Raw genomic sequence first — 22,839 nt, forward strand, 5'->3', positions numbered from 1 at the left:
TTCTCTCTTTCTTTATCTATCTCTATCTATCTCTATCTATCTCTCTCTTTCTCTCTTTCTCTCTTTCTCTCTTTCTCTTTCTCTATCTCTCTCTCTACAAATACACCCCTGACAAACAGTGGCGCACCCAAACCTCCTCTTCTTCCTCCACTCGACGCGCGTCCCCTACAAACCTACACCCCCCCATCTCTCTCTCATCTCCTCTCTCTCTCTTTCTTTCTCTCTATCTATCTCTCTCTTTCTCTTTTTCTATCTTTCTCTCTACAAATACACCCCTGACAAACAGTGGCGCACCCAAAGCTCCTCTTCTTCCTCCACTCGACGTGCATCCCCTACAAACCTACACCCCCCCATCTCTCTCTCTTATCTCATCCCTCCCTCTCTCTCCATCTATCTCGATCTATCTCGATCTATCTCGATCTATCTCTATCTATCTCTCTCTTTCTGTTTCTCTCTCTCTACAAATACACCCCTGACAAACAGTGGCGCACCCAAACCTCCTCTTCGTCCTCCACTCGAGGCACGTCCCCTACAAACCCCCCCCCCCCAATCTCTCTCTCTTATCTCCTCTCTCCCTCTCTCTCTACATGGGTCGGATGCGGGCAGCGGCGATAATGGCGATAATGGCCATAACGGCGATAACGGGGACAACAACGGCGGTGCCGGCAACGGGGGGAGAGTTGGACGTGGATTACTACGCGAAGACCTGCCCGAGAGTGGCGGAGATTGTGGCGGAGACGGTGACGGGGAAGCAGATCTCGAGCCCGACGACGGCCGCCGGCACGCTCCGTCTCTTCTTCCACGACTGCTTCGCCAACGGCTGCGACGCCTCCGTTCTCGTCTCGTCCACGCCCTTCAACCGCGCCGAACGGGACGCCGACATCAACCTCTCCCTCCCCGGCGACGCCTTCGACGTCATCGTCCGCGCCAAGACCGCCGTCGAGCTCGCCTGCCCCGCCACCGTCTCCTGCGCCGACGTCCTCGCGCTCGCCACCCGCGACCTCCTCACCATGCTCGGCGGCCCGTTCTACACCGTCCATCTCGGCCGCAAGGACAGCCTCGACTCCCCATCCGACGGCCCGGATCGCCTCCTCCCCCGCTCCAACGCCTCCGTCTCCGACCTCATCCATCTCTTCTCTCTGCGCGGCTTCTCGGTCAGGGAGATGGTCGCCCTGGCCGGCGCGCACACCGTTGGGTTCGCGCACTGCCGCGAGTTCGCGGACCGCGTGGGCCTCGGCGCGGTCGCCCCGGACCCGGCCGCGGACCCGCGGTTCGCCGCCGGGCTCCGCCGGGCTTGCATGGGGTTCCGCCGACGGCCCACCGTGGCGGTCTTCAACGACGTGATGACCCCGAACAAGTTCGATAACGTTTACTATCGGAATTTGAAGAGAGGGCTCGGCCTGATGGCATCTGACCAGGCCCTCTACCTCGATCCGAGGACTCGGCCTCTTGTGGAGCTCTACGCTGCCGACGAGGCCGCCTTCTTCAGCGACTTCGCCCGAGCCATGGAGAAGCTCAGCCTCTTCGGCGTTAAGACCGGCGGCTCGGGCGAGGTCCGCCGGCGGTGCGACCAGGTTAACTCCTTCCGCGTTTGACCCGGGTCGTGTAGAGAGAGAAGGATATCGCGCTGTTGTTGATTTTTCTTGGCGATTGGGAGGAGTGTATTTTTATTTTTAAAGTGATTATATTTATGATGGTCTGACAGATCTTGATTTTCGAGGGGGGCTCTTCGGATTCTCGTCGAGAGATGGGCGGGGGATTTGGTGCAGTTTTTGATGCTGGATTTTTCTGGGTGGGTTGGGGTTTGGATCGATGTTATGGTGGTTTGAGGGCGTTAAGTGTTTATTTTTTTTTCTGGGGATACGCAGGCTGGGCGGGGGTTGTTCTTCGTCTTTTTCTCTCGATTGTGTTCTCTCTTTCTTTCGTCTCTTCTGCTTCTTCGTCTTCTTCTTCTTCTTCTGCTTTGTCCTTGCATCCAAAAATCTTGTCTTTGCAGACCACATATTGTGTATGTTTGGGCATCAGCTCTCTCTCTCTCTCTCTCTCTCTCTCTCTCTCTCCCGGTTTTCCTCTACCTCTCTCTCCCCTCTCCCCATCTCCCTATACCTTTCTCTCTCCCTATCTTCCTCTACCTCTCTGTCTCTCTCTCCCCATCTCCCTCTTCCTCTCGTTCTCTCTCCCTATCTCCCCTTATCTATCTCTCTCTCTTCCTCCCTATCTCCCTCTATCTCTCTTTCTCTCTCTCCATATCTCCCTCTATCTCTCTCCCTATCTCCCTCAATCTCTCTCTCTCCCTCTCTATCCCTCCCTATCTCTCTCTCTCCCTCCCTATCTCCCTCTCTCTCTCTCTCTCCCTCCCTATCTCCCTCTCTCTCTCTCTCTCTCTCTCTCTATCCCTCCCTATCTCCCTCTATCTCTCTCTCTCTCTCTATCCCTCCCTATCTCCCTCTATCTCTCTCTCTCTCTCTATCCCTCCCTCTCTCCCTCTCTCTCTCTCTCTCTCTCCCTCCCTATCGCCCTCTATCTCTCTCTCCCCCTCCCTATCGCCCTCTATCTCTTCCTCTCTTTCACCTCTGTCTCTCTCCAAGTCTTAATGGGCCATATCATAATAATATTTATTCAAGTTTGCCGCGGGCATCAATCTTTACGGTAAAACGTGATTTCCTAAGCATTTGGTGAATCTCGTGAGAAAACACTCCCATTTCTCTTGCCATGGTAACGTAAAACTTTACTGAGGGGCGCGGGCAAGAACTCTCTGTCTTCGAATCCGCCAAAACGCCAGCCGAGGTCATTAATGGTGGCGCCGACGATCTTGTTTTGGCCATAAAAAGCTGTCCCAGCCGTTCGTTCTCACATGCATTCTATGAAACCATTAACTAATCCCAAATCTTTAATTCTGGAGATAACTCTTCTAAATTGTAAAGTTAAATTTTAGAACAAGTCAATTATGATTTTTTGGATGAAAGAACTTGTAATCAATTCTGTTTCTCTCTATAGGTACAAATCTGAAGTGATAATGTTGAAAATTTTATAACTTTTCTATTTTTTTTACTAAAACTAAAATTTAGAATTCTTCTAAGATTTCTTGGGTGCAAGGGCTGCTAATCAACTCTCTCTCTCTCTCTCTCTCTCTCTCTCTCTCCTGGGGAAACTCTTGAGTGATAACGTCGAAGATTTTAGAACTATACTAAGATTTTTACTAAAATTAAAATTTAGAACTCTTCTAAGATTTATTGGATGCAAGGACTTCTAATCAACTCTCTCTCTCTCTCTCTAGGGGCAACTCTGGAGAGATAATGTTGAAGATTTTAAAACAATTTTAAGTTTTGTTTACAAACAGTAAATTTTAGAGCTCTTCAAAGCTTTTTTGGATGCAAGGACTTTTAATCAACTATGTCTCTCTCTCTAGGGACAGCCCTGGAGCGATGATGTTGAAAATTTCTGTGTCTTGGATAGTTTAAACACGTTATGGCTTTTCCTAGGAGTGTTCAGAGATTTAGACGGTTTGAAGGATCTTTAATTCTGATACTACTTTATCATCGATCGATGATAGAAGATTGCTCCATCAAATCCTCTTCTTTTTTATGTTACTGGATGCATTTTTAGATAAAATCATCATCATACCTTACGTTATTTCTGACATTATGATAATAATATCATTAATTTGGCATTCATTTTAATTTTCTTGTGGACATTTTATTTTATTTTTTATTTAATGGTATTTATTTATAAATAATTATTAGTTTGATTTCATGACAGAAAACTTTAAAGATTTGTGAATACCTAAGAGAAGTAATTTTGAGGCTCACCAACCACACTATAATACAAAATGCATGCATTTTTTTACTGTCTAATTATACATTATGTTTTCAATTGTCTTTGACAATAAATATTTCCGCCTAAGTACCATTTTCATTGTAAGACGGACAAAGTTGTAGATTTCTAAATACCTTAGTGAGGTGGGCATAAAAAGCTTTAAATACTTGTTATAGTAAGACACTTTGACACCATGTTGTCCAAACAAAACAGTTTTGTTTCGTCTTTGTCTTAAACCATAAATATTTCCAACTAGTTTTTCAAGAGAAATAAAATGGATGATTTATGAATGTATTGGGAAAATACGAAAAGGGACTTTGTGACATTATTATGGACTATCTTGACACATATTTTTAAAATACTTTGTCATTAGTGATAAATATTTTAAACTAACTAAACATTGTATTTAATAGGGAATAAAGTTGAAGATTTGTGAATCCTTTGGGGATTTCAGAAAAATAAATCCCCTTGGCTTTACAATAATACTATAGAGGCCAATGATTTTGTCATAATACTGTATAGTCTGTTTTTAGTCCACTTTTCAAGTGCCTATTTAATTTTCATTTCTAGGCTCTAATGATATTTGTTTCTAGCTAACTATTATTTAATGGAAATATGTGTGGCCCGCACGTCAATCACACATTCCACATCTTGTTCCATGTTCAATAGAATATATTCATTATAGTATACGTGTGATGCTTATAATGAAGTCCATGAATACATGATTGAACTTACTGAATTATTATGCGATCGTAACACGGAGATCACTAGTCTTTAAGCATGTGTTCTAAATATTCCTATTCAAAGGATACGTGAGGAGGACATTGAAGTATCCGGATAGAATAACACTATCTAGCCTCACTTATATGATGAGTATAGCCGGTCCCGTAGCCATTGGTGTAGAGACATTAAGGATAGATAATGGGTGCTCTTTAGTGGAAAGAGTTCACTGAATTGATCTGTACGAATCCCTGAATGATATTATACCAAATTGTCAATCAGGTTGATTCACATCACAGTTGTGCAAGTGGTCCTTAGATCTGAGACACCAAAGACATCTTGTGGACGGACGGTTGTACTTTGGCTATGGCCAACGAATCTCTAATCATGGGATTCTAAATGGTCTTAGTTCGGGTACATCAAGAAGTTCATGAAGACGATTGAGTGGTCAAGATAGGATCGTCCACCCTCTGTATAAGAGGTATTAGCTCAAGGAAGATGATACAATGAAGTCCTTGGCCAAGGCAGTGAAATATCGGAGAAGAGTTCTCCGACGATTTCCAAATGCATCAGTACTAACTAGGATGACCGATCAGGGTTCGACAGTTGAATATACCCTACCTCGTCCAAGGAGCATTAAGTGGATAAGGGACTATAAGAACATGGTAACCGATGACGAACTGGCTCCAAGAGTGAGTTGATACACACTCATTTGTATATTTTACATCACGAGGTGTATCTTGGCACCCGACATGTTGGAGACTCAACCTATCGATTGGGTTAAATCGATTTGATATTATTTAATATATATGATGATTTAGTCAATTAATTTGGTAGGCTAATAAAGGTTATTGGGCCGTTGGAATCGTTAACTAGATTGATACATGGGCCTAGAGGGTCACAATCAAATGGTCTTTTGGATGTCGGAAAATATACTTAAGTTTTAGGGTTTTTTATGAAAAATACTCACTTAATATAAATTGGGAAAGGCCCTAGACAAAATTCAACCAGGCCAGAATTTCTCAGGGGCCTTCCCCTTCTTATCTCCGCTTCCCATGACTTCTCTCCACTCCCGATGCGATCGGGATGATGTAATGACAGTGACGGAGGTTTAACGGGGCTCGTCAACGAGAAGGAGGAGATTTGAAGTGCTGAGGACTGCATGGATACGTCTAGAGGCTGCGCACTTGAGCAGCTCAACTGGTCTCGCTCTGATATCCAATAAATCATGGATGCCATCTGTGCAAAGGTACTTCATTTTCTCTCCAAGATAATTAACATTTTTGCTACTTCGTCTTACTTCGATATCATAGAAACATATTGCCAGTGATAGTTGGCATTTAATATTTGTACACAAAGGATGAAAGTTTTTTATTATGGAGAATAACTGTTATTCTCTGTGAATTAAAATTTAATAATGGGTATAGTAATATTTATTATAAGACAAAACTTATTATCTTGATGATAAGAAATATAAATAACTAAGTTAGTATGGCACTATTCAAATAAAGTTTTAAGAATGCCATCATCATTCAATTCACTTTGAAGATCCAATACTAAATTTAGCTTGATATGGAATTAACCTTTCTCTTTTTCCATTAGTCTAGACCATCAATGAAAAATATATGAGTGGAATCAAATATAGAGAAAATACATGTATAATTAAAAAGATAATTCAGAAAGAATTAGGGAATGGCACATCCGGGACGTGACACCCCAGACATGATGGAATGGATGAAGGAACGGAAGACAGAACGTGATGGACGGTGACGTGAAGAAAATTTCGTCACGTCACCGTCCTGTCATGTGTCCTTGGATATACAAAAAATCTGTCACATTATGTCACGCATCCCTCTATTGGGCGCCCCGTCACGTCCACATCACCGTGACGGTGTCACCATCACCGGTGACGTGAGAAAACCCTGTCTCACCAGACCCATTTCTGCTCTCTCTTTATACTGCATATTTGCAGCGGAGTTCTTCCCAAGTTAGAATTCAGGAATGACCGAAGCCAACCCGACAGAGAGAATACGCTGCAAAGTTTGAATTCACACTGCATTTTAAGGAATTGGAGGTGCGGAAATGGCGGGAAGGATTGTTGATTTGATTACAACTGTCTTGTTCGTTTTTTGCTTCCAAAACTTCGATCATCTTCGACGATAATTTTGAAATTACTCCGTGCATCTTCGTCTGTTCGAAATCGGGATGAGATTCTTGCAAGAAGGGGGGATCGGATAATGGAGTGTAGTAGAGAAGTGACAGCGGAAGTTTTTCTCGGATGGTTTGTTGTTCTAATCTATTGCTAGATGACGCGGTATGGTTCCGGTAGGTGCGACGTCGCGCAGAATGCTTCAAAGTTCACATAGCAATGCTGTCGACGACGACTCCGCGAGGTACAATAAGTGGAATCATTGACGAAGCCAGAACCCTTCGACGACGACTCTGCCTTGTTCTCCTACCACTTTTCACGTTTGTTTGTCTTCTTTTGTCTTCTTTGATGTCCAAATTCGTCATGTTTGATGTTTCCTTGTTCATCTGAACGCCATCTGATATTTCTTGGTTCTTTGTTTCTGCTTCATCGATGAGCGTGTTGAGAATAGTCAGGGGAGAGGGAACAATTTATCAATTTCTCGTCGTTAATTTTCCAAGCATTTCTGTGGTTTGAACTTCGATTGACATTCACTCAACTAAAATGACTCGTCTCGTATTTTAGATTGGCTTCCAATTGAAACCGAGCTCTCATCATCATTTGGTTTTATCGTTGCTAGACTTATTTATGTTTTTTTAAATTTATTTAGAAATAACGTTACGGCCGTCATCCGTGATGGCCGTTCCGTCATGTCACGCGTCCAGGGCACCCCATCAACGTCACGTCACTGTCACGTAAACCTCATCATGCATCACCATCACCATCACTACCCCTGCATTCCGTCAGCGTCACTGTCAAATCATCCACCACATTTCCGTCACGGTGACGTGTGACGGGACGGGTGACGATTGCCATTCCCCAGAAAGAATGGAGTCTAACAATGATATTGTTGTACTCAAAGTTAGGGTATTTAATTGTCATTTTTATTTTGAGTAAATAAAAAAAATTAAAACCTTGACTCGTAAAAGAATTATTCCAATTAGTGAGGAGCAAGGGTCATCACCACAAATAATGGAACTTCGGGTTTAAATGGTGATTACGAGATAAGAAGAGGTCAATATAAGTTAATAAGACAATGGGATGAAGAGAAGGATAAGGGATTATAATCATATGCAATAAGGGGTTGGTGAATGACGATGACTGATAAAAATTTGAATGGAGTGAGGAAGAATATAGAGACAAGGGGGGGAGAGAAAGGAGAGGGAGAGAGAGATATATAGAAGAGAGGGAGGGAAAGAGAGATAGACGATCAGGGGAAAGAGAGAGATAGAAGAGAAGGGGGAGAGAGAAGAGAGGGAGGGAGAGAGAAGAGAGGGAGGAGAGAGAAGAGAGGGGGGAGAGAGAAGGAAGGGAGAGAGAGGGAGGGAGAGAAGATAGATAAGAGAGGGAGAGAGAGAGAAAGGAAAGAAAGGGAGAGAAAGAGAAAAGAGAGAGAAAGGGAGAGAAAGGGAGAGAAAGATAAAGAGAGAGAAAGGGAAAGAGGGAGAAGGAGAAGAGAGAGAGGGAAACTGAGAAAGGGAAAGAGGGAGAAAGAGAAAAAGAGAAAGAAAAGGGAGAGAGAGAGAAAGAATGAGAAAAGAGAGAAAGAGAAAAGAGAGGGAGGATGAGAGAGAGAGAAAGATAAAAGAGAGAGAAAGAGAGGGAAAAAAGAGAAAGGAGAGGGTGAAAGAGAGAGAAGAGAGAAGAGAAGAGAGAGAGAGTAATTTGTTTTTAAATAACTAAAAATTACAGAGTTCTTGGTCCTTTATCCTTCACCGTTGCTGCCATGGCGGGGCTCCTGCCGGCGAGATGGTCGGCGAGATGGTCGGCAAGATCTGGTTTTCTCGCTGAAATCCCCCGAGAAAATGCCACGACGCGATTCAGAACCGGCTGTGATGCGTCGTGTTCATCTTTTTCCTTCTTCCGGTACACTCCATCGCCTTCCTTGCTCGTCCGGGGGATTAATTCAAGCTCAAACGTCGCCGAAGCCTTCTGGGAAGAACCAGATGATGGCTACGGAAGCTCATTGGACGTGATGAATGACGAAGAAGACGACGGGCGAGACTACGAAAGCAGCGGTGAAGGGAGGGCTAGTGGCGTTCATGACGCCCTGAGCTTTGCGTCTGATGTCGAGCGAGTCCGCCATGGTACCTCTCAAACCCTAATCTTCTCATCAGAGTCTTTTGGGCAATTGGGAACCTTCGGTGGATTTTGTTCAATTCGTTTTTTCTCTATATTTCTGAAATAATCATCCAGATGGAATCGAAATATGAAGCTTCTTGCTTCCTACTTGCTTTCAATTTTTTTTTGGTTTTATGGGCTAGCTTTACTATTTTTCACAAATATTTCCTACGAATCAATGAATAATTGATGATACTTATGTAATCTATCGTTCAGCCGCTGCATTTGCCTCTAAAATTTGTAATCTTGGCCGGATGATGGGGAATATTTTGGTGAAAGTCAGTCAGCTCATTGTAGGTTACTCTGATATTTATGCCAGAGAGAATCTCAGATGCCAGAGAATTTTTTATTTCACAGTGCGACTTACTAATTTATTTACATAATCTAAAAATCTTCCAGAAAATGTGAAATTTGGTTTTAGATCTTGAATTAACTGCTTAGACGTCGATTTAATGGCCCGAATATACACCATTCTAGTACTCATGCATCTATTTTTTGAAAATTTTCAGAGGCTTACTTGCTCCTAGATCCCGAAGAGAGAAAAATTTTGGACCAGAATGAAGGCCCCAATATCAGCAAAATATCCAGCGTAGGTTTTGATCTCTCAATCTATCCCGAATTTCCTTCATATTTATAAAATGTAAAGAGTAAAACCAACATGAAGACGATATTGTCATTTTTTACACAGTTTCATATGAAAATTTCTATAACCTCTCACTTGGTGCAGAGCAAATGGAGGCCATACCACACTCGAGCTCTATCCGGGCAGATACCCTTCTTGGGTGCCCTTGTCCAGAATGGTGTAGACATTGATGCCAATGATAAGGTACCGTGTATTAGTAAATCTTTCATTCAAAAAAACTAAACTGAGTTTTAATATTTTTAAAGTTGGACACAAAGTGGATGGTTTTGTTTCATCATGGTTTACAATGGTGTGATTGTTTGGGGGGAGAACCAGCTTGGTCCTTGTAATTCTTCTTTATATTTTTATAGTACCGGGTTGATTAGTCATCTTGGGTGATTACATCTCTTTTTTTTAATTTGGCAAATTTTGAGTTGCTCCAGTATCACAGGACGGTTTAACTCCTCTTCACTTGGCTGTAATTGGTAAAAAGGAGGCAGTAATCAGTCATCTTCTGAGGAGAGGCGCCAACCCACATCTCGCAGACAGGGTAAGTTCTCCATCATCCTTCTTGGTCCACTAGAAAATGATGAACTGAATCAAAATTCTCAATTCATTATCAAGGATGGGGCAACTCCACTTCATTACGCTGTTCAAGTTGGAGCTATTCAGACGGTTAAGCTGCTGATTAAGTATAAAGTTGATGTGAATACGGCTGATCATGTCAGTCCCCCATTTCTAATATAATGTATTCGATGTTTTTAGTCACTGATCATGACTTTTATGTTGTTTAGGAGGGCTGGACCCCTTTGCACTTGGCGATTCAGGGTAGGTCCAGAGACATCGCTAAGGTGTTACTGATCAATGGGGCTGACAAGAACAGAAGAAATAAGGTAATTCTCATGAAAGTAAGATAAATTCGTGGATTAAAAAAGGTTTAAACTCTCTGATTGAACACCTCAATTTTCAAAACTTGGTTAAATTTCGTGGGTGAACATGTTACCATTTTTTATATTATTATTGACGATATCATTTAGAATCTCGTTTTTTTGATATTTTTTGAATGCAACATGGTAAAAAATGTTCTTTTATGCGTAAACGATGTTGTATAAACTGATAGAAAACATTTTATGTGCGGCTAAGCAAGATAAATTACTGAAGAGAATCTTATCGAGGATTTTAGTATCTCAAGATAAATTTAGTGAGTTATTTACGAAAGACAACTTATCGACTATAGCATTGATGAAAGTTCTTTTGAAAATAGGTAAATTCATTCCAACATACTCTTTTTTTATTGGCAGGAAGGAAAGACACCTCTGGATCTGAGCTTATGCTATGGGAAGGATTTCAAGTCCTATGAGCTTGCAAAACTGCTCAAACTCCTTCCTGCAAACAGAGAGCTCTAAGCAACGCTTGATGTGCCCATCGAAGATCAAAGTTTCTCATAACTTTGGTCATTAACCGGCTTGTAAAACTCGGATCATCCGATTATTCTCAAGTTCCAGAGAAATATTAATGAGCCCAGATACTTATATCATAAACAAAGGAATCAAGACCAAGGTTTTAATTACTCACACAAGGAGCCGCAATGTGTTTTATTTAAACACATAAGTCATCCTTCGAGCAGCCGCAAAAATATAATTCTCATACAAAATAAAAGCATTGATTAAATAAACGCATTGACTGGAGTAATCTGTAGCATTTTTTTTTCTGTCATTCGTCTTAAGCACAAGAAAAAAGATGAAATTCAAGAGATTTGCTTGGTAACTAGAACATAAACTGAAAAAGAAGAATTTCAAGATCTCAGATAATTAATTAGAGAAGGGACTGAGAAATAAGAATAAATTTAAAATCGCTCCTTCCTAAATAGGTCAAGAAGTGAATACGATGAATAAAAATCAGAAGCAAAATTATAAGAGATTCAACATCTCAGCTACTTCATTAGAGCAGGAAGCGAGAAATAAGAAGAAAGTTAAACTCTCTGTTGCTTAAACAGATAAAGAACTAAAGACTATTAATAAACATCAGAAGAAAAAGAAGAGATTCAACATCTCAGCTACTTAATTAGAGCCACAACTGAGAAAAATAGGAAGAAATTTAAAATCTCCGTCACTTCAAAAGATCAGGAGGTTGATACGATCCAGCCTCGGACATATCATAGGACTAAGTGCCGCCGGTCAACCAACTCGTAGTGGTCAACAAAGGAACTTATAATAAAGGCCCATGGAGAAAGAAAGGGCTTCTTGATTTTTGAATATCGGAAGTTGTGAGCCTGGAGAGCGGGAGACGCCCGATCCAGAGGGAGGAGATCCATACGACTGGACTCCTAATTCTTTCTTCCTTTCTATCTCACCATTGTTCTTGAACTATTTCCATTTTCATCTGTTTTCTTGAATCCTAATCTTGGACGAGAGTTTCTTGGATTTCCTTACGGAGTCTTGGTCGCATTCTCGCTCAACAGAAGATCTTGGGGGAGCGTCTCAGAGGTGAAGGCGATGAATAAAAATCAAAAGTAAAAGAAGTATAAAGAGGTATTTCTTAAAAAAAGAAGAGATTCAAGATCTCAGCTACAAATTTAGAGACGGAAATGAGAAAAAAAAAGAAATTTAAACTTTGATTCTTACATAATTCACGAAGTGAAGCCGATGAATAAAAATCAGAAGTTAAAGAAGAAGAGATTCAAGATCTCAGCTACTTAATTAGAGCAGGAAGCAAGACATTAGAAGGAATTATAGATCTCCATTTCTTAAATAGATCACGAACTGAAGACGACGAATACAAATCAGAAGAAAAAGAAGAAGAGATTCAAGATCTCAGCCATGTAAATATAGCAGAAAATGAAAAATAAGAAGAAATTTAAAATCTCCGTCTCTTAACTAGATAATGAACTGAAGATGACGAATAAAAATCAAGATCTCAGCCACTTAAATAAACCAGGAAACTAAAATTAAGAAGGTTAAGATCTAGTTTACTAATTAAGATCAAGAACTGAAAATTAAGAAGATTAAGATCTAGTCTACTAATCAAGATCACGAACAGAAGAAGAGAAATTTACAATCTCTGTTTCTAAGATAAATCAGGAACTGAAGAAGAAGAAGAAGAGATTCAAGATCTACTCAACTAATTCAAGATCTGAGCCACTTAATTTAGATCACAAACTGAAGAAAAAATATAGCAGAAAATGAAAAATAAGAAGAAATTTAAAATCTCCGTTTCTTAACTAGAAAAGGAACTGAAGATGACAAATACAAATCAAGATCTCAACCACTTAAATAAACCAGGAAATTAAAATTAAGAAGATTAAGATCTAGTCTACTAGTTAAGATCAAGAACTAAAAATTAAGAAGATTAAGATCTACTCTACTAATTAAGATCACAAACAGAAGAAGAGAAATTTAAAATCTCTGTTTCTCAGATAAATCATGAACTGAAGAAGAAGACGAAGAGATTCAAGATCTACTCTACTAATTCAAGATCTGGGCCACTTAATTTAGATCACAAACTGAAGAACAAAGCATCATCTTACTGTCTGGGAATACGGCGGTAGATGGCGCGATACGTCTGCCCGCCGTTCCTGGCGACCTTCTGGGCCTCCTCGGTGGCGGAGCAAAGCAGCGCCGCCACCGGGTCTGCCGCCACCTCCTCGTCGGAGCAGGCCCGAAACAGAGGATGAGCCTCCAAACAAGCTGACATCCACTCTCCGAGCTCCTCCACGTCTGTCGCCGCGTACAACGTCCCGCCCGGCGCCAGCGCATATGCGTACTCGTCCAACAGGTGAGAGCTGATCACACGCCTGCGGTGGTTCTTCTCCTTGAAATGTGGGTCTGGGAACAGGAAGAACATCTTCTCGAGCTGCCCTTTCTCGAAGTAATTGGGCAGGTACTTCATTGCATTGCTCCGCACCACACTGATGTTCTTATACTGCCCTGGATTCGCTGCCCTCAGCGCCAGGATCCTCTCCTTGACGAACTCCGTCACCTGCCCGATAACCCCTGGTTTTGATTCAGCGTCGGAGAGATGAAATTTGGGGAGATGGGTTGTTGGCTAAACGACGAGGGAGTAAGAATTGCGGAAATGGGTCGTCGATTTTGTAAACAACGGAGATGAAATTTGGGGAGATGGGTCGTTGGCTCAACGGTGAGGGAGTTCGAATTGCGGAGATGGGTAGTTGATTTTGCAAACAACGGAGATGAAATTCGGGTGGATGGGTCGTTGGTAGAACGACGAGGGAGTTCGAATTGCGGAAATGGGTAGTTGATTTTGCAAACAACGGAGATGAAATTCGGGAAGATGGGTCGTTGGCTCAACGGCGAGGAAGTTAGACTCGCGGAAATGGGTAGTTGATTTTGCAAACTTCGCTGGAATTGGTGAAATGGGTCACTGATTTAGCAAGAAGGGAGGTGAGATCGGCGAAATGGGTCATTGACTTAGCAGGAAGGGAGTTGAAATCAGCGAAATGGGTCATTGATTTAGCAAGGAGGAAGGTGAAATCGGCGAAATGGGTCATTGATTTAGCAAGAAGAGAAGAGAAATCGGCGAACTGGGTCATTGATTTAGGAGGAGGAGAGGTGAAATTGGTGAAATGGGTCAATAATTTACAAAGAAAAGAGGCAAAACTGGGGAGACGCCTCATTAATAGACCAACAAGAGAGATAAAACGAACAAGACGAAATTGGCGATACGGGTCTTTTTTTCTTAAGCAAAGAGGCAGGTAAAATTGGGGAGATGGGGCAGAGTTCGATCGGACCAGACCTTGTCTCTGAGCTCCATGCCGATCATGAGAGTGTCGGGGAAGAGAGGGGAGAGCTTGACGAGGAGGCCGCCGAAGCCACAGCCGATATCAGCGAAGCGGATCTTCGGGGAGCTCGTCGCGGGGAAGAAGGAGGGGTAGTGCTGGGCGTAGTCCACGTCTGAGGGCCGAAGAGGAACGGGGAAGTGAGAGTCGCTTAGTGGGTTGCTGTGGGCGCGCGCTCGGTAGAAGCGCTTCCTCGGCAGCCGCCCCGAGTGCCCCCCGCCGTTGGCCGCCGACGCCATCTCCTCTTCTTCTTCTTCTTCTTCTTCTTCTTCTTCTTCCACCAACGTTACAGAACGGAGAAAAGACAGGGTTTTCCTACCCAGAGGCGGGCATTCATTCAAACATGAACTTAAAAGCTTAATCTTGCATTGTTAAGAGTTCAAGGTAGTAGACTTTTTTAATTAAATTGTTTTTTTTGGGCAAAAATAAGGTGCTAGGTAGTGCTTTTCGTCCATCCCAAGCCTGATGGTCGTGATGGATGCTGAACTGGATCTCGGAAATGTTTATCGGTTTCCTTCCCAGAGGCGGGCATTCATTCAAACATGAATTTAAAAGCTTAATCTTGCACTGTCAAGAGTTCAAGGTAGTAGACTTTTTTTAATTAAATTGTTTTTTTGGCAAAAACAAGGTGCTGGGTTGATGTTTTTCGCCCATCCCAAGCCTAATGTTGGGATGGATGCTGAACCGGATATCGGAAATGGGATATCATATTACGTATATCGGTTTCCTTCCCAGAGGAGGGCATTCATTCAAACATGAACCTAAACCTAATCTTGCACTCTTAAGAGTTCAAGGTAGTAGACTTTTTTTAATTAAATTGTTTTTTTTAATTAAACCTAATCTCGCAAAAACAAGGTGCTGGGCTGATTTTTTTGCCCATTCCAAGCCTAACGTGGTGATGGATGCTGAACCGGATCTCGGAAATGGGCTATCGTATATAGGTTCCTTTCCAGAGACGGGCATTCATTCAAACATGAACTTAAGCTTAATCTTGCACTCTTGTGAGTTCAAGGTAGTATACTTTTCTTAATTAAATTGGTTTTCTTTCGCAAAAACAAGGTGCCGGGTAGTGTTTTTCGCCCATCCCAAGCCTGTCGGGATGGATGCTGAACCGGATCTTGGAAATGGGCTATCTTATATCGGTCTATCACTCCTCGCTCCCCAGGCCTTCCATCCAGTTTGCATCATTTTCTTGCTTGATTGATGGAATAGTTCAGTGTCCAAGCTCCTGTTTTGCTTGTGGCCTTCACTGACGCTTGCCGGATGGGTGTATCACTCATCCCGCTCCTAAGGTTAGGAGTCTTTTGTTTTATAATCATTATGGGAATGAATCACATATCTTGGTTGAGAAGGGCTTGGGAATTTAATGATAGTTAGTTTGCCAGGTTCAAGGGGGTTTCCCTTTTTTTGTTGATCAAGTCACTCTCCCTCATTTTACTTGTCTGGCCTTCTTCACAAGCACGTAAAATCAATGCCACAAAGATAGCTAACTCTATTATCAAAGAGATAAGTGACAATGTGGCGCCAGATATTTTGAGGTGTGGAAAGAGCAGTTGTGAGAAGCGGAAAAACCATAAAAAGATGATTGTTCATGAAGGTTTCCACAGAAAGATCATTTGGTTTTGGCTAACGGATCTTAGGAATAGGCACATGGGAGCATGCCAATGGAATGGATGAAATATGAAAATTTAACATATTATGGTGGTAGACATTAGGTTGTAACTTGATCAAGAGAGAATTGTTGATGTTGCACCCATGAATTATGGAAAGTGCCAAACATTGGGAACTGCTTGGGGTGGAGTTAGGAACATGACCATTGACTTCGTAACATGAAGATTCATCTTGACACCTCTCCTGAAGTCGCACCTTCACTTAATATTTATTCTTAATTTCCAAAATTGTACAAAATCTTGTTCTAGGCATTGGACCTAGAGACGTCACGGTTTACATCTTCTGACCAAGTAAATAGAAGAATTAAGATTTAGAAAGGGAGTTTGTTCCATTTAAAAAATTTAAGATTCTTTTTTGTTTTTAATTCTTCATCCATCTTCATCGACTTTGTAAGGAAAGCCTGTTCTTACAAAAAGAATACAAATGTTTATTAATAGCTCTATATGGATGCAACAGGAGCAGGCCAACACCGTAATAGACAATAACAGAGGCAGGGGCTGGCCGGCTTATTCACCACAATTGGTCTAGCATCGCCACCATTCATGTTAGATCGATACAGACAAAAGCGAGACATATTATAGGTAAGGCCTGAGTTTATGAGCTTTTCCTAGTGGGAGTGAAAAAAAATGTTTTAAGAACCAAATAGATTCACATGGATTGCGCGGAACTAGATAAAGATGCAGCCTCTAGAGATAAGATTCCATTCGATCTGAAGCTATCTATCGATGACTCATAATTGGGTAAATAAAATCAGATCAAAGAGTTATGTCATGGTGTAAGCCCTGACTTCATCACCTAATCCAAGCAATACAAGGCACTTGTGTAACACCATTCCCTCCTTGCTTCAGATGTCAGTTCAGATTGAGATAAGATTCCACGGTAGCCTTGGTTAGTACGACATGATCATTCCTTAGGAACCTTAATATTTAATTTTTTGAGCACAAACTGAAGTTATGATGAAGATTCAGACGTGACTTTAGGTGGGACATTAGAAGCATTTATGAGCAGGCACCAAGGAGCGTGTGAATGAGCAGAAGCTATATAGCGAAGTAAAGAATACATTCTTGAAGAACTTTCTGAAAGAAATAAAAGTAAATAAAGATTAAAAAAGGAATTCACCATTTATTCTCAATAATTATATGATTATTTCTTAACTATAATATATATTCTTTCTCATTTTTCATAAATAAATATAATAATTTATAGAAAGAAAAGACCATAAATTACTTGTCAAGGATATAAAAGATTGTTTGAAAATATAACATGACTTCAGCCATGTATCCCTTTCAATCCCTCCTTTTTCCTCTATGTCACTGTTTCCTCAATGAGTGTTGATTGATGAAGACGGCTTTTGGGCCAGTCCATTTGTATACTACTATTGCGACATAGATTTGTTGGATCAAAGATCAGCAGGTGATAGTTTGTCTCTCATGTGCCGTAGTTGATTACTTCATACCTTCCATGGAATTGACATTCCAAGGATATGTTTACATTACTTTGTAACCCATTCATAAACTTGCCCCTTTAGATAACTTATCTTCGAATGGTCTCTTTGTCTCTATAGGGTTGTATGCTGCTGGTTTCATTGCCCCTTTAGATAATTTATCAAGTATATGTCGACTCAATCCCTACAGCCTTTCAAAGAATTTCACAATTGACTTTGTAGCGTTGCTTGAAGCCCCAAAGCCTTTTTCCATTATCATTGAGATCAATCCCCACATCTATCTTCTTCCTTTCTTCATTATTCCTCCCAAAGTTGGAACCTTGATTATTTATTGATCCCTCTTCTCCACGTTATTTTGTTGGGCATAGCTACAATGAGACCAGTGATCATGTAAAAAGATATGGGGGACCTTTCTCATTTAGGTGACTCACCAATCGACCCAGTTATGATCGATAACATAAGGTTACGAAGTAAACGGACATTTCACCACTTTGAAGGTTCTGTAGTCTGAAAGGGAAGATATCACATTTTTTCAACTAAAATGTGTATTTATAAAATTGTAAACTTATTACTTAAACCGGTATCCAAATATCGGGTATTGTTATCCAGATACCAATTTTTGGTACAGATTTTGATATCTGGTTCTCGAGTTTCAGATTTCGATATCAGATATCGGATTCGATTTCTGGAACTGGCATCCACCACATTCTAAAGCCTACAATATCTATCCCAATATTCAATATTAGAAAGGTATTTGATATCCATCCGATATGCAGTACCATATGGACATTCAATATCCATCCAATATATGGCATCAAAAACTGGCTCCATTTTATCTGGATAACAGATATTTGTTTGTCATTGTTGGATATTGGATGGATATCAGATGGGTGAGCACTAATGTTGGGTACGACTGACTTGCCTTAGAAAATTTGGGTGCACTTTTATATATTTACTTGCTTCTAAGTTTAGAAAATCAGAACTTGGAACAGAATGAAGGTCCCAATAAGAAAACACCCAACATAAGTTTCTTTTACCATCACTATTTATAGAAAGATAAAATTTAGGATATTATAATAATTACATACATTTTCAAATATGAACTTTCTCAATTTATTCTAAACTTTGAGGCACATCAACCCACTTTTTTTGCAGAGAATATGGAGTGCTTCTTATGTTAATATTAATTGTGGCAGTCTGAGAGGTAAATATTTAATGATGCTTGAGGATTGAAACTGTTGTGGACATTTTAAGAGAATCCACTAACATCAAGAAATAGAAGATCCAAAGGTTTTTGTGTGCATCAAGCTTGGGAACAGATATGAGATTACCATTAGAGTATTGTGATCTATCAACAAATAGAAGATCCTCAGTTTGTTCCATAGACAATTGAGATGTATTCGCCCATTAATTTTAGAGATAATTGGGAACCTTGATGACAGGATTATTTCAACATTTTTCCTTACATTATTTTCCTTTGGTATCATATTTTGTGATAGTGGCCATCATTTTTGGTGTTCTCTTCTGAAATAATATGATTTTAGTGCCCTTTAAGGTGAAATATCATGTGGTTCAAAATATTTAGGGACTTAGTTAAACCCTAAGGTAATTTTTAGAACTTTTTATAACCTTATTTTACTTTGATGTACCTTTCAGAATCTGTCCATGGCATTAGATGCCTGATGGTATTTTAGTGTCCTCACTTTATTTTTGGTACCTAGCAGTCTCTTTTGGCACTTCTGTTGCCGCTATACCATTTTGGCATCCTCTTGAGTTCACTGTCAGTTCATTGTGATTTATAATATTTTTCACTGCAATCGTATGCCATAATATATTAGGTCACTTCTTTGGAGGTGGTGAATGTTGATTCATTCAGAAATACTGTTCTCCCTCAGTGAGGTGTAAGCAACTCTTTCATTTATGGATTAATCACTGCATTTACTTCTGGAGTTACACAAGAGCATTTATGCACACATTTTTTTCCTTTTCTCATACACAGGTTCTATATAATCATATCTTCCAATCATAGAAAATATCATGCAGGGTTTATGCTCCTTATATTATGAGTCTTATTCTTCTTGCTCTTTCTTTATCTATCTTTTATCCTCTTAGATCTTTGATGATTTCTGCGGCTCCAATCATCCACACTTGCGGCAAAAAATTCTTCATAAACATCAAAAAGATGAACTAGAAACAAATCTCATTCATGAAAATTGTACTTCTAAGCTCAAGAATTATATAAACATCATGTTGTGGAAAATATGGATGAGCGTCCTTTTGGGTCTCGTTGATTTAGACTACACTTGTTCTCCACATTACATGAGTCATAGATAGGAACTGAAGAAATGAGTCGATCGCACAAAGCTCCTCAGATTCAACTCCATCCATCAAATACCATCCTACACAATGTCAGCAAAGATATTTGTGTACGTTTTATGGATGAAGTTTGAAGAAATGTGCATGGTGAAGATTGTTACCCACCAAAATCATGCAAAGCTAAAATCCATTTGGTCTTTGCGTAGCATAGCATACCTATCTTGAATTCTTTATGGCATTTTTCAAGGATATTCTTGTAAAGCTAAATGCCTTTGATACCAACACCCTTACTGGTGATGACCTCAACTCACTCCTCATTCTCTACCATCATCGTATGCAAGTACCAATATATGAAGCTCTCTCATGAAAGTATAGCTTGATAAATTTATTGATAGAGACTTTTTATGGACATACATGCATACTTGTAGGTGCCATGACAACAGAATAACATCACCTAGTTCCCTGGATATTCTCTGATGGCAATGGAATGGCTCCAGAAAGCATGTGGCTCCCTCTGTACCAAGTAAGCAGCTCAAAAGTGGGATGTTGAAAGCCCTAATGTGTTCTCCTTTTATAGAGGATGAACCATAATGTCCCTGTAGCATATTAACCCTAATGTGAAAACATCTCTTATGGAAAATATGATAATGCCTATACACGGGGCTAGTCAATAAGGTCAACATCTATCAAGTTCTTAAGCTTAAGTAGGTCTATCTGTTGAAGGACATGTCAAAGAGAAGAAAAGTCTCAAGGTCTCAAAAGCAAGTCAAAATGCTTTTGAGACCTTGAGAATTTTTCTTCTCTTTTCCATGAAGTCAAAATATCCCAAGAAGACTTGTCATTATTGTAAGAAAAGGGGCACAACTAGGCTGATTTCTACAAGCTGTAGAACAAAATGAGAAGAGCTCATAGATGATTATTTTGGCAACAGAATGACATGAATACTGCTCATTCTTGCGAGATCTTGAAATTGTATGAGTCTGAAACTAGTGCAATAGATTAGAAGAAGACAGATCAATATATGAGATTCAGAACAACAATTACATTACATAAGATACAAAACTAAGGTAAAAAGAAGAGACTGTAAAAAAATTCAAGTGTGAGTTCAAATGTTTAACTCACAGGATTGAACATGAAACACTAGAGTCTACAGTGTGGCTCAGATTACTAGAGAGGGACTCATAAGGTGGTTTTCCATGATTAGATTTTGTTGTCACTTGATATCCTAAGCCATAGTTTGTTTTACCGCATTACTTATGTGTTTAAAGTTTGTTATCCATAAAGCTTAAGTTTTGATCAAGGTTGAGTTTGGAACTAATCCACTTGCAATGTGCCTTTCCGAGAGCTTTTTTAAGCGTGTTGGTAATTTGATATTGACTTTGAACAAAGAAGACCTGAAATTGATTTTTGGCTACACATTATGAAACAAAGTGATAATCAATCTTTATATATTTGGTTATTGCACGGAAGACTCAGAGTTTTAGTAAGGTGAGTTGTGCCAAGATTACCACACCAAAGTTCAAGAACCTTATTCCAAGGAAGATGAATTTCTGTGAGGAGAGAATACACACATAGAAGTTCAGAAGTGGCATTTTCAACGGCTATGTACTCAGTTTTTGGGCTTGATCACGAAACTGTTGATTGTTTCTTGGATGCCAAACTAATTAAATAGGAGCCAAGGAGAATAAGGTATACACTCATGAGGCGGTAATTGGCAGAGTCACCTGACCAATTCGAATTGTTAAAGATTTCTAGGTGTGAGGATGACTTGCTATTGGACTGTAAACGATAATCAATTGTCCCCTTAAAATATCATCGGAGGTGCTTAATAGCAACCCAGTGACTAGATTAGGAATTATTCATGTATTGGCATGGTTTATTATGACATTAACAATGTGTGGATGTATAATTTTAAGATATTGAAAACTGCCAAATAGTTTGAACTTGAGTCACATCATACTCTTGCTTTTCAACAAATCTTCATTTCATATTAGAGTCTATGCGACAAAGGGTGCTCATGGGTTTGTAGTGATCCATACGAAGTAATTTATGCCATAATGAGTATGAGATCGTGTAATGCCTAATTTATTACAATGCATATCAATGCCTAAGAAATGGCAAGCTGGGACAAGGTGACATACAAAAAATGCAAACCCAAACCCAAGGGCTGTAATAACTTCTTTCATTATGGGGCATATGAATCAAGGATAATGATGATACTACCATACAAAGAAGTTAAAGAGTGATAGCAGCTGAGACGTTAATGAATAGAGATAAGCCTATTTAAGAGATGAGGATCCCAAGACAGAAAAAGGAACTACGTTTAAGAAGCCAGTCATGAGGGGCTTTCTTGATCCCATTGAGAAACTTGAGAAGATGTCAGACACGGGAAGGTACACCACTTCATAGAAAACCAACGGATTGATGCATATAGATGACTCTGTGGAGGTCTTAGTGCTAGACGACGTTCAAGATGTCAAGTTGTTGAATATCCCACCAAGGGGACAAGGCGAGAGTAGTAAGAATGTGTAAAATAGACAATTTAAAAACATCACCAACAGTATTGTGATCATCTATTCTAGAGTTCTAACTAAAATTGTGTGAAAAAGGCATGCTTTGTAGTGGGCAAGGGTGGCATGGCTATGGAGCTAAGTGTGGTAGACCCTTTTACAATTGATAATTTTCTTATTATGAGGGTCACAGATGGGATCCCAAGTGTATTTTTTAAGGAGGGAATGATATTCATGCTTCATGGCCAAAGAGGATGCGCAAGAGCGTAAGGGATAGAGGTACGTTCTTAGGGGATGTTGGAGGAAAGAATACAAGAGGGAGGGCATGGTTTGAGGTAGGTAATGGAAATTTTAGGGCAGAGATATAAGATAGGTGCAAAAACAACACATTTTGGGTGGAGACTCTTGATGACAAGGAAGGGGTTAAAGTACTGATGGTGATGGTGGTTTTAATAAGGGGATAATGGGGATGATGAAGACAAGATTTGAGGAAGTTCATTTGGAAGAGATGGGTTTGGTTTGAGAATACTAGACGACAAAGGGATAACGTTGTTGAAAATTTATCATGGTAATTAGAGAAAGGAAATAATTTTTCATCAGTGATGACATCATGGGAAATAAAAAATGTTGTAAAGA

General features: G+C 40.3%; 3 protein-coding genes across 3 annotated transcripts; 2 read left to right on the forward strand and 1 right to left on the reverse strand.

The window, feature by feature from the left end:
- Positions 1 to 335: 335 nt before the first annotated feature.
- Positions 336 to 1,716, forward strand: LOC144703121 (peroxidase 31-like). Its single transcript, XM_078575220.1, has one exon. The coding sequence runs from the start codon at positions 588 to 590 to the stop codon at positions 1,593 to 1,595; it is 1,008 nt and encodes a 335-aa protein (XP_078431346.1). The 5' UTR covers positions 336 to 587; the 3' UTR covers positions 1,596 to 1,716.
- Positions 1,717 to 8,382: 6,666 nt separating this feature from the next.
- On the forward strand, positions 8,383 to 11,046 carry EMB506 (Ankyrin repeat family protein). The gene is made up of 7 exons (XM_078575229.1): positions 8,383 to 8,811; positions 9,355 to 9,434; positions 9,573 to 9,671; positions 9,919 to 10,017; positions 10,092 to 10,190; positions 10,262 to 10,360; positions 10,769 to 11,046. The coding sequence occupies exons 1-7, from the start codon at positions 8,451 to 8,453 to the stop codon at positions 10,871 to 10,873; spliced, it is 942 nt and encodes a 313-aa protein (XP_078431355.1). The 5' UTR covers positions 8,383 to 8,450; the 3' UTR covers positions 10,874 to 11,046.
- Positions 11,047 to 12,849: 1,803 nt separating this feature from the next.
- LOC144703142 (tRNA (guanine-N-7) methyltransferase) lies at positions 12,850 to 14,596 on the reverse strand. Its single transcript, XM_078575239.1, has 2 exons — positions 14,220 to 14,596; positions 12,850 to 13,445 (listed from the first exon to the last, which is right to left on the reverse strand). The coding sequence occupies exons 1-2, from the start codon at positions 14,499 to 14,501 to the stop codon at positions 12,990 to 12,992; spliced, it is 738 nt and encodes a 245-aa protein (XP_078431365.1). The 5' UTR covers positions 14,502 to 14,596; the 3' UTR covers positions 12,850 to 12,989.
- Positions 14,597 to 22,839: the final 8,243 nt, after the last annotated feature.

This window comes from Wolffia australiana, chromosome 1 (assembly GCF_029677425.1).
Source record: "Wolffia australiana isolate 7733 chromosome 1, ASM2967742v1".
Classification (NCBI taxonomy): domain Eukaryota; kingdom Viridiplantae; phylum Streptophyta; class Magnoliopsida; order Alismatales; family Araceae; genus Wolffia; species Wolffia australiana.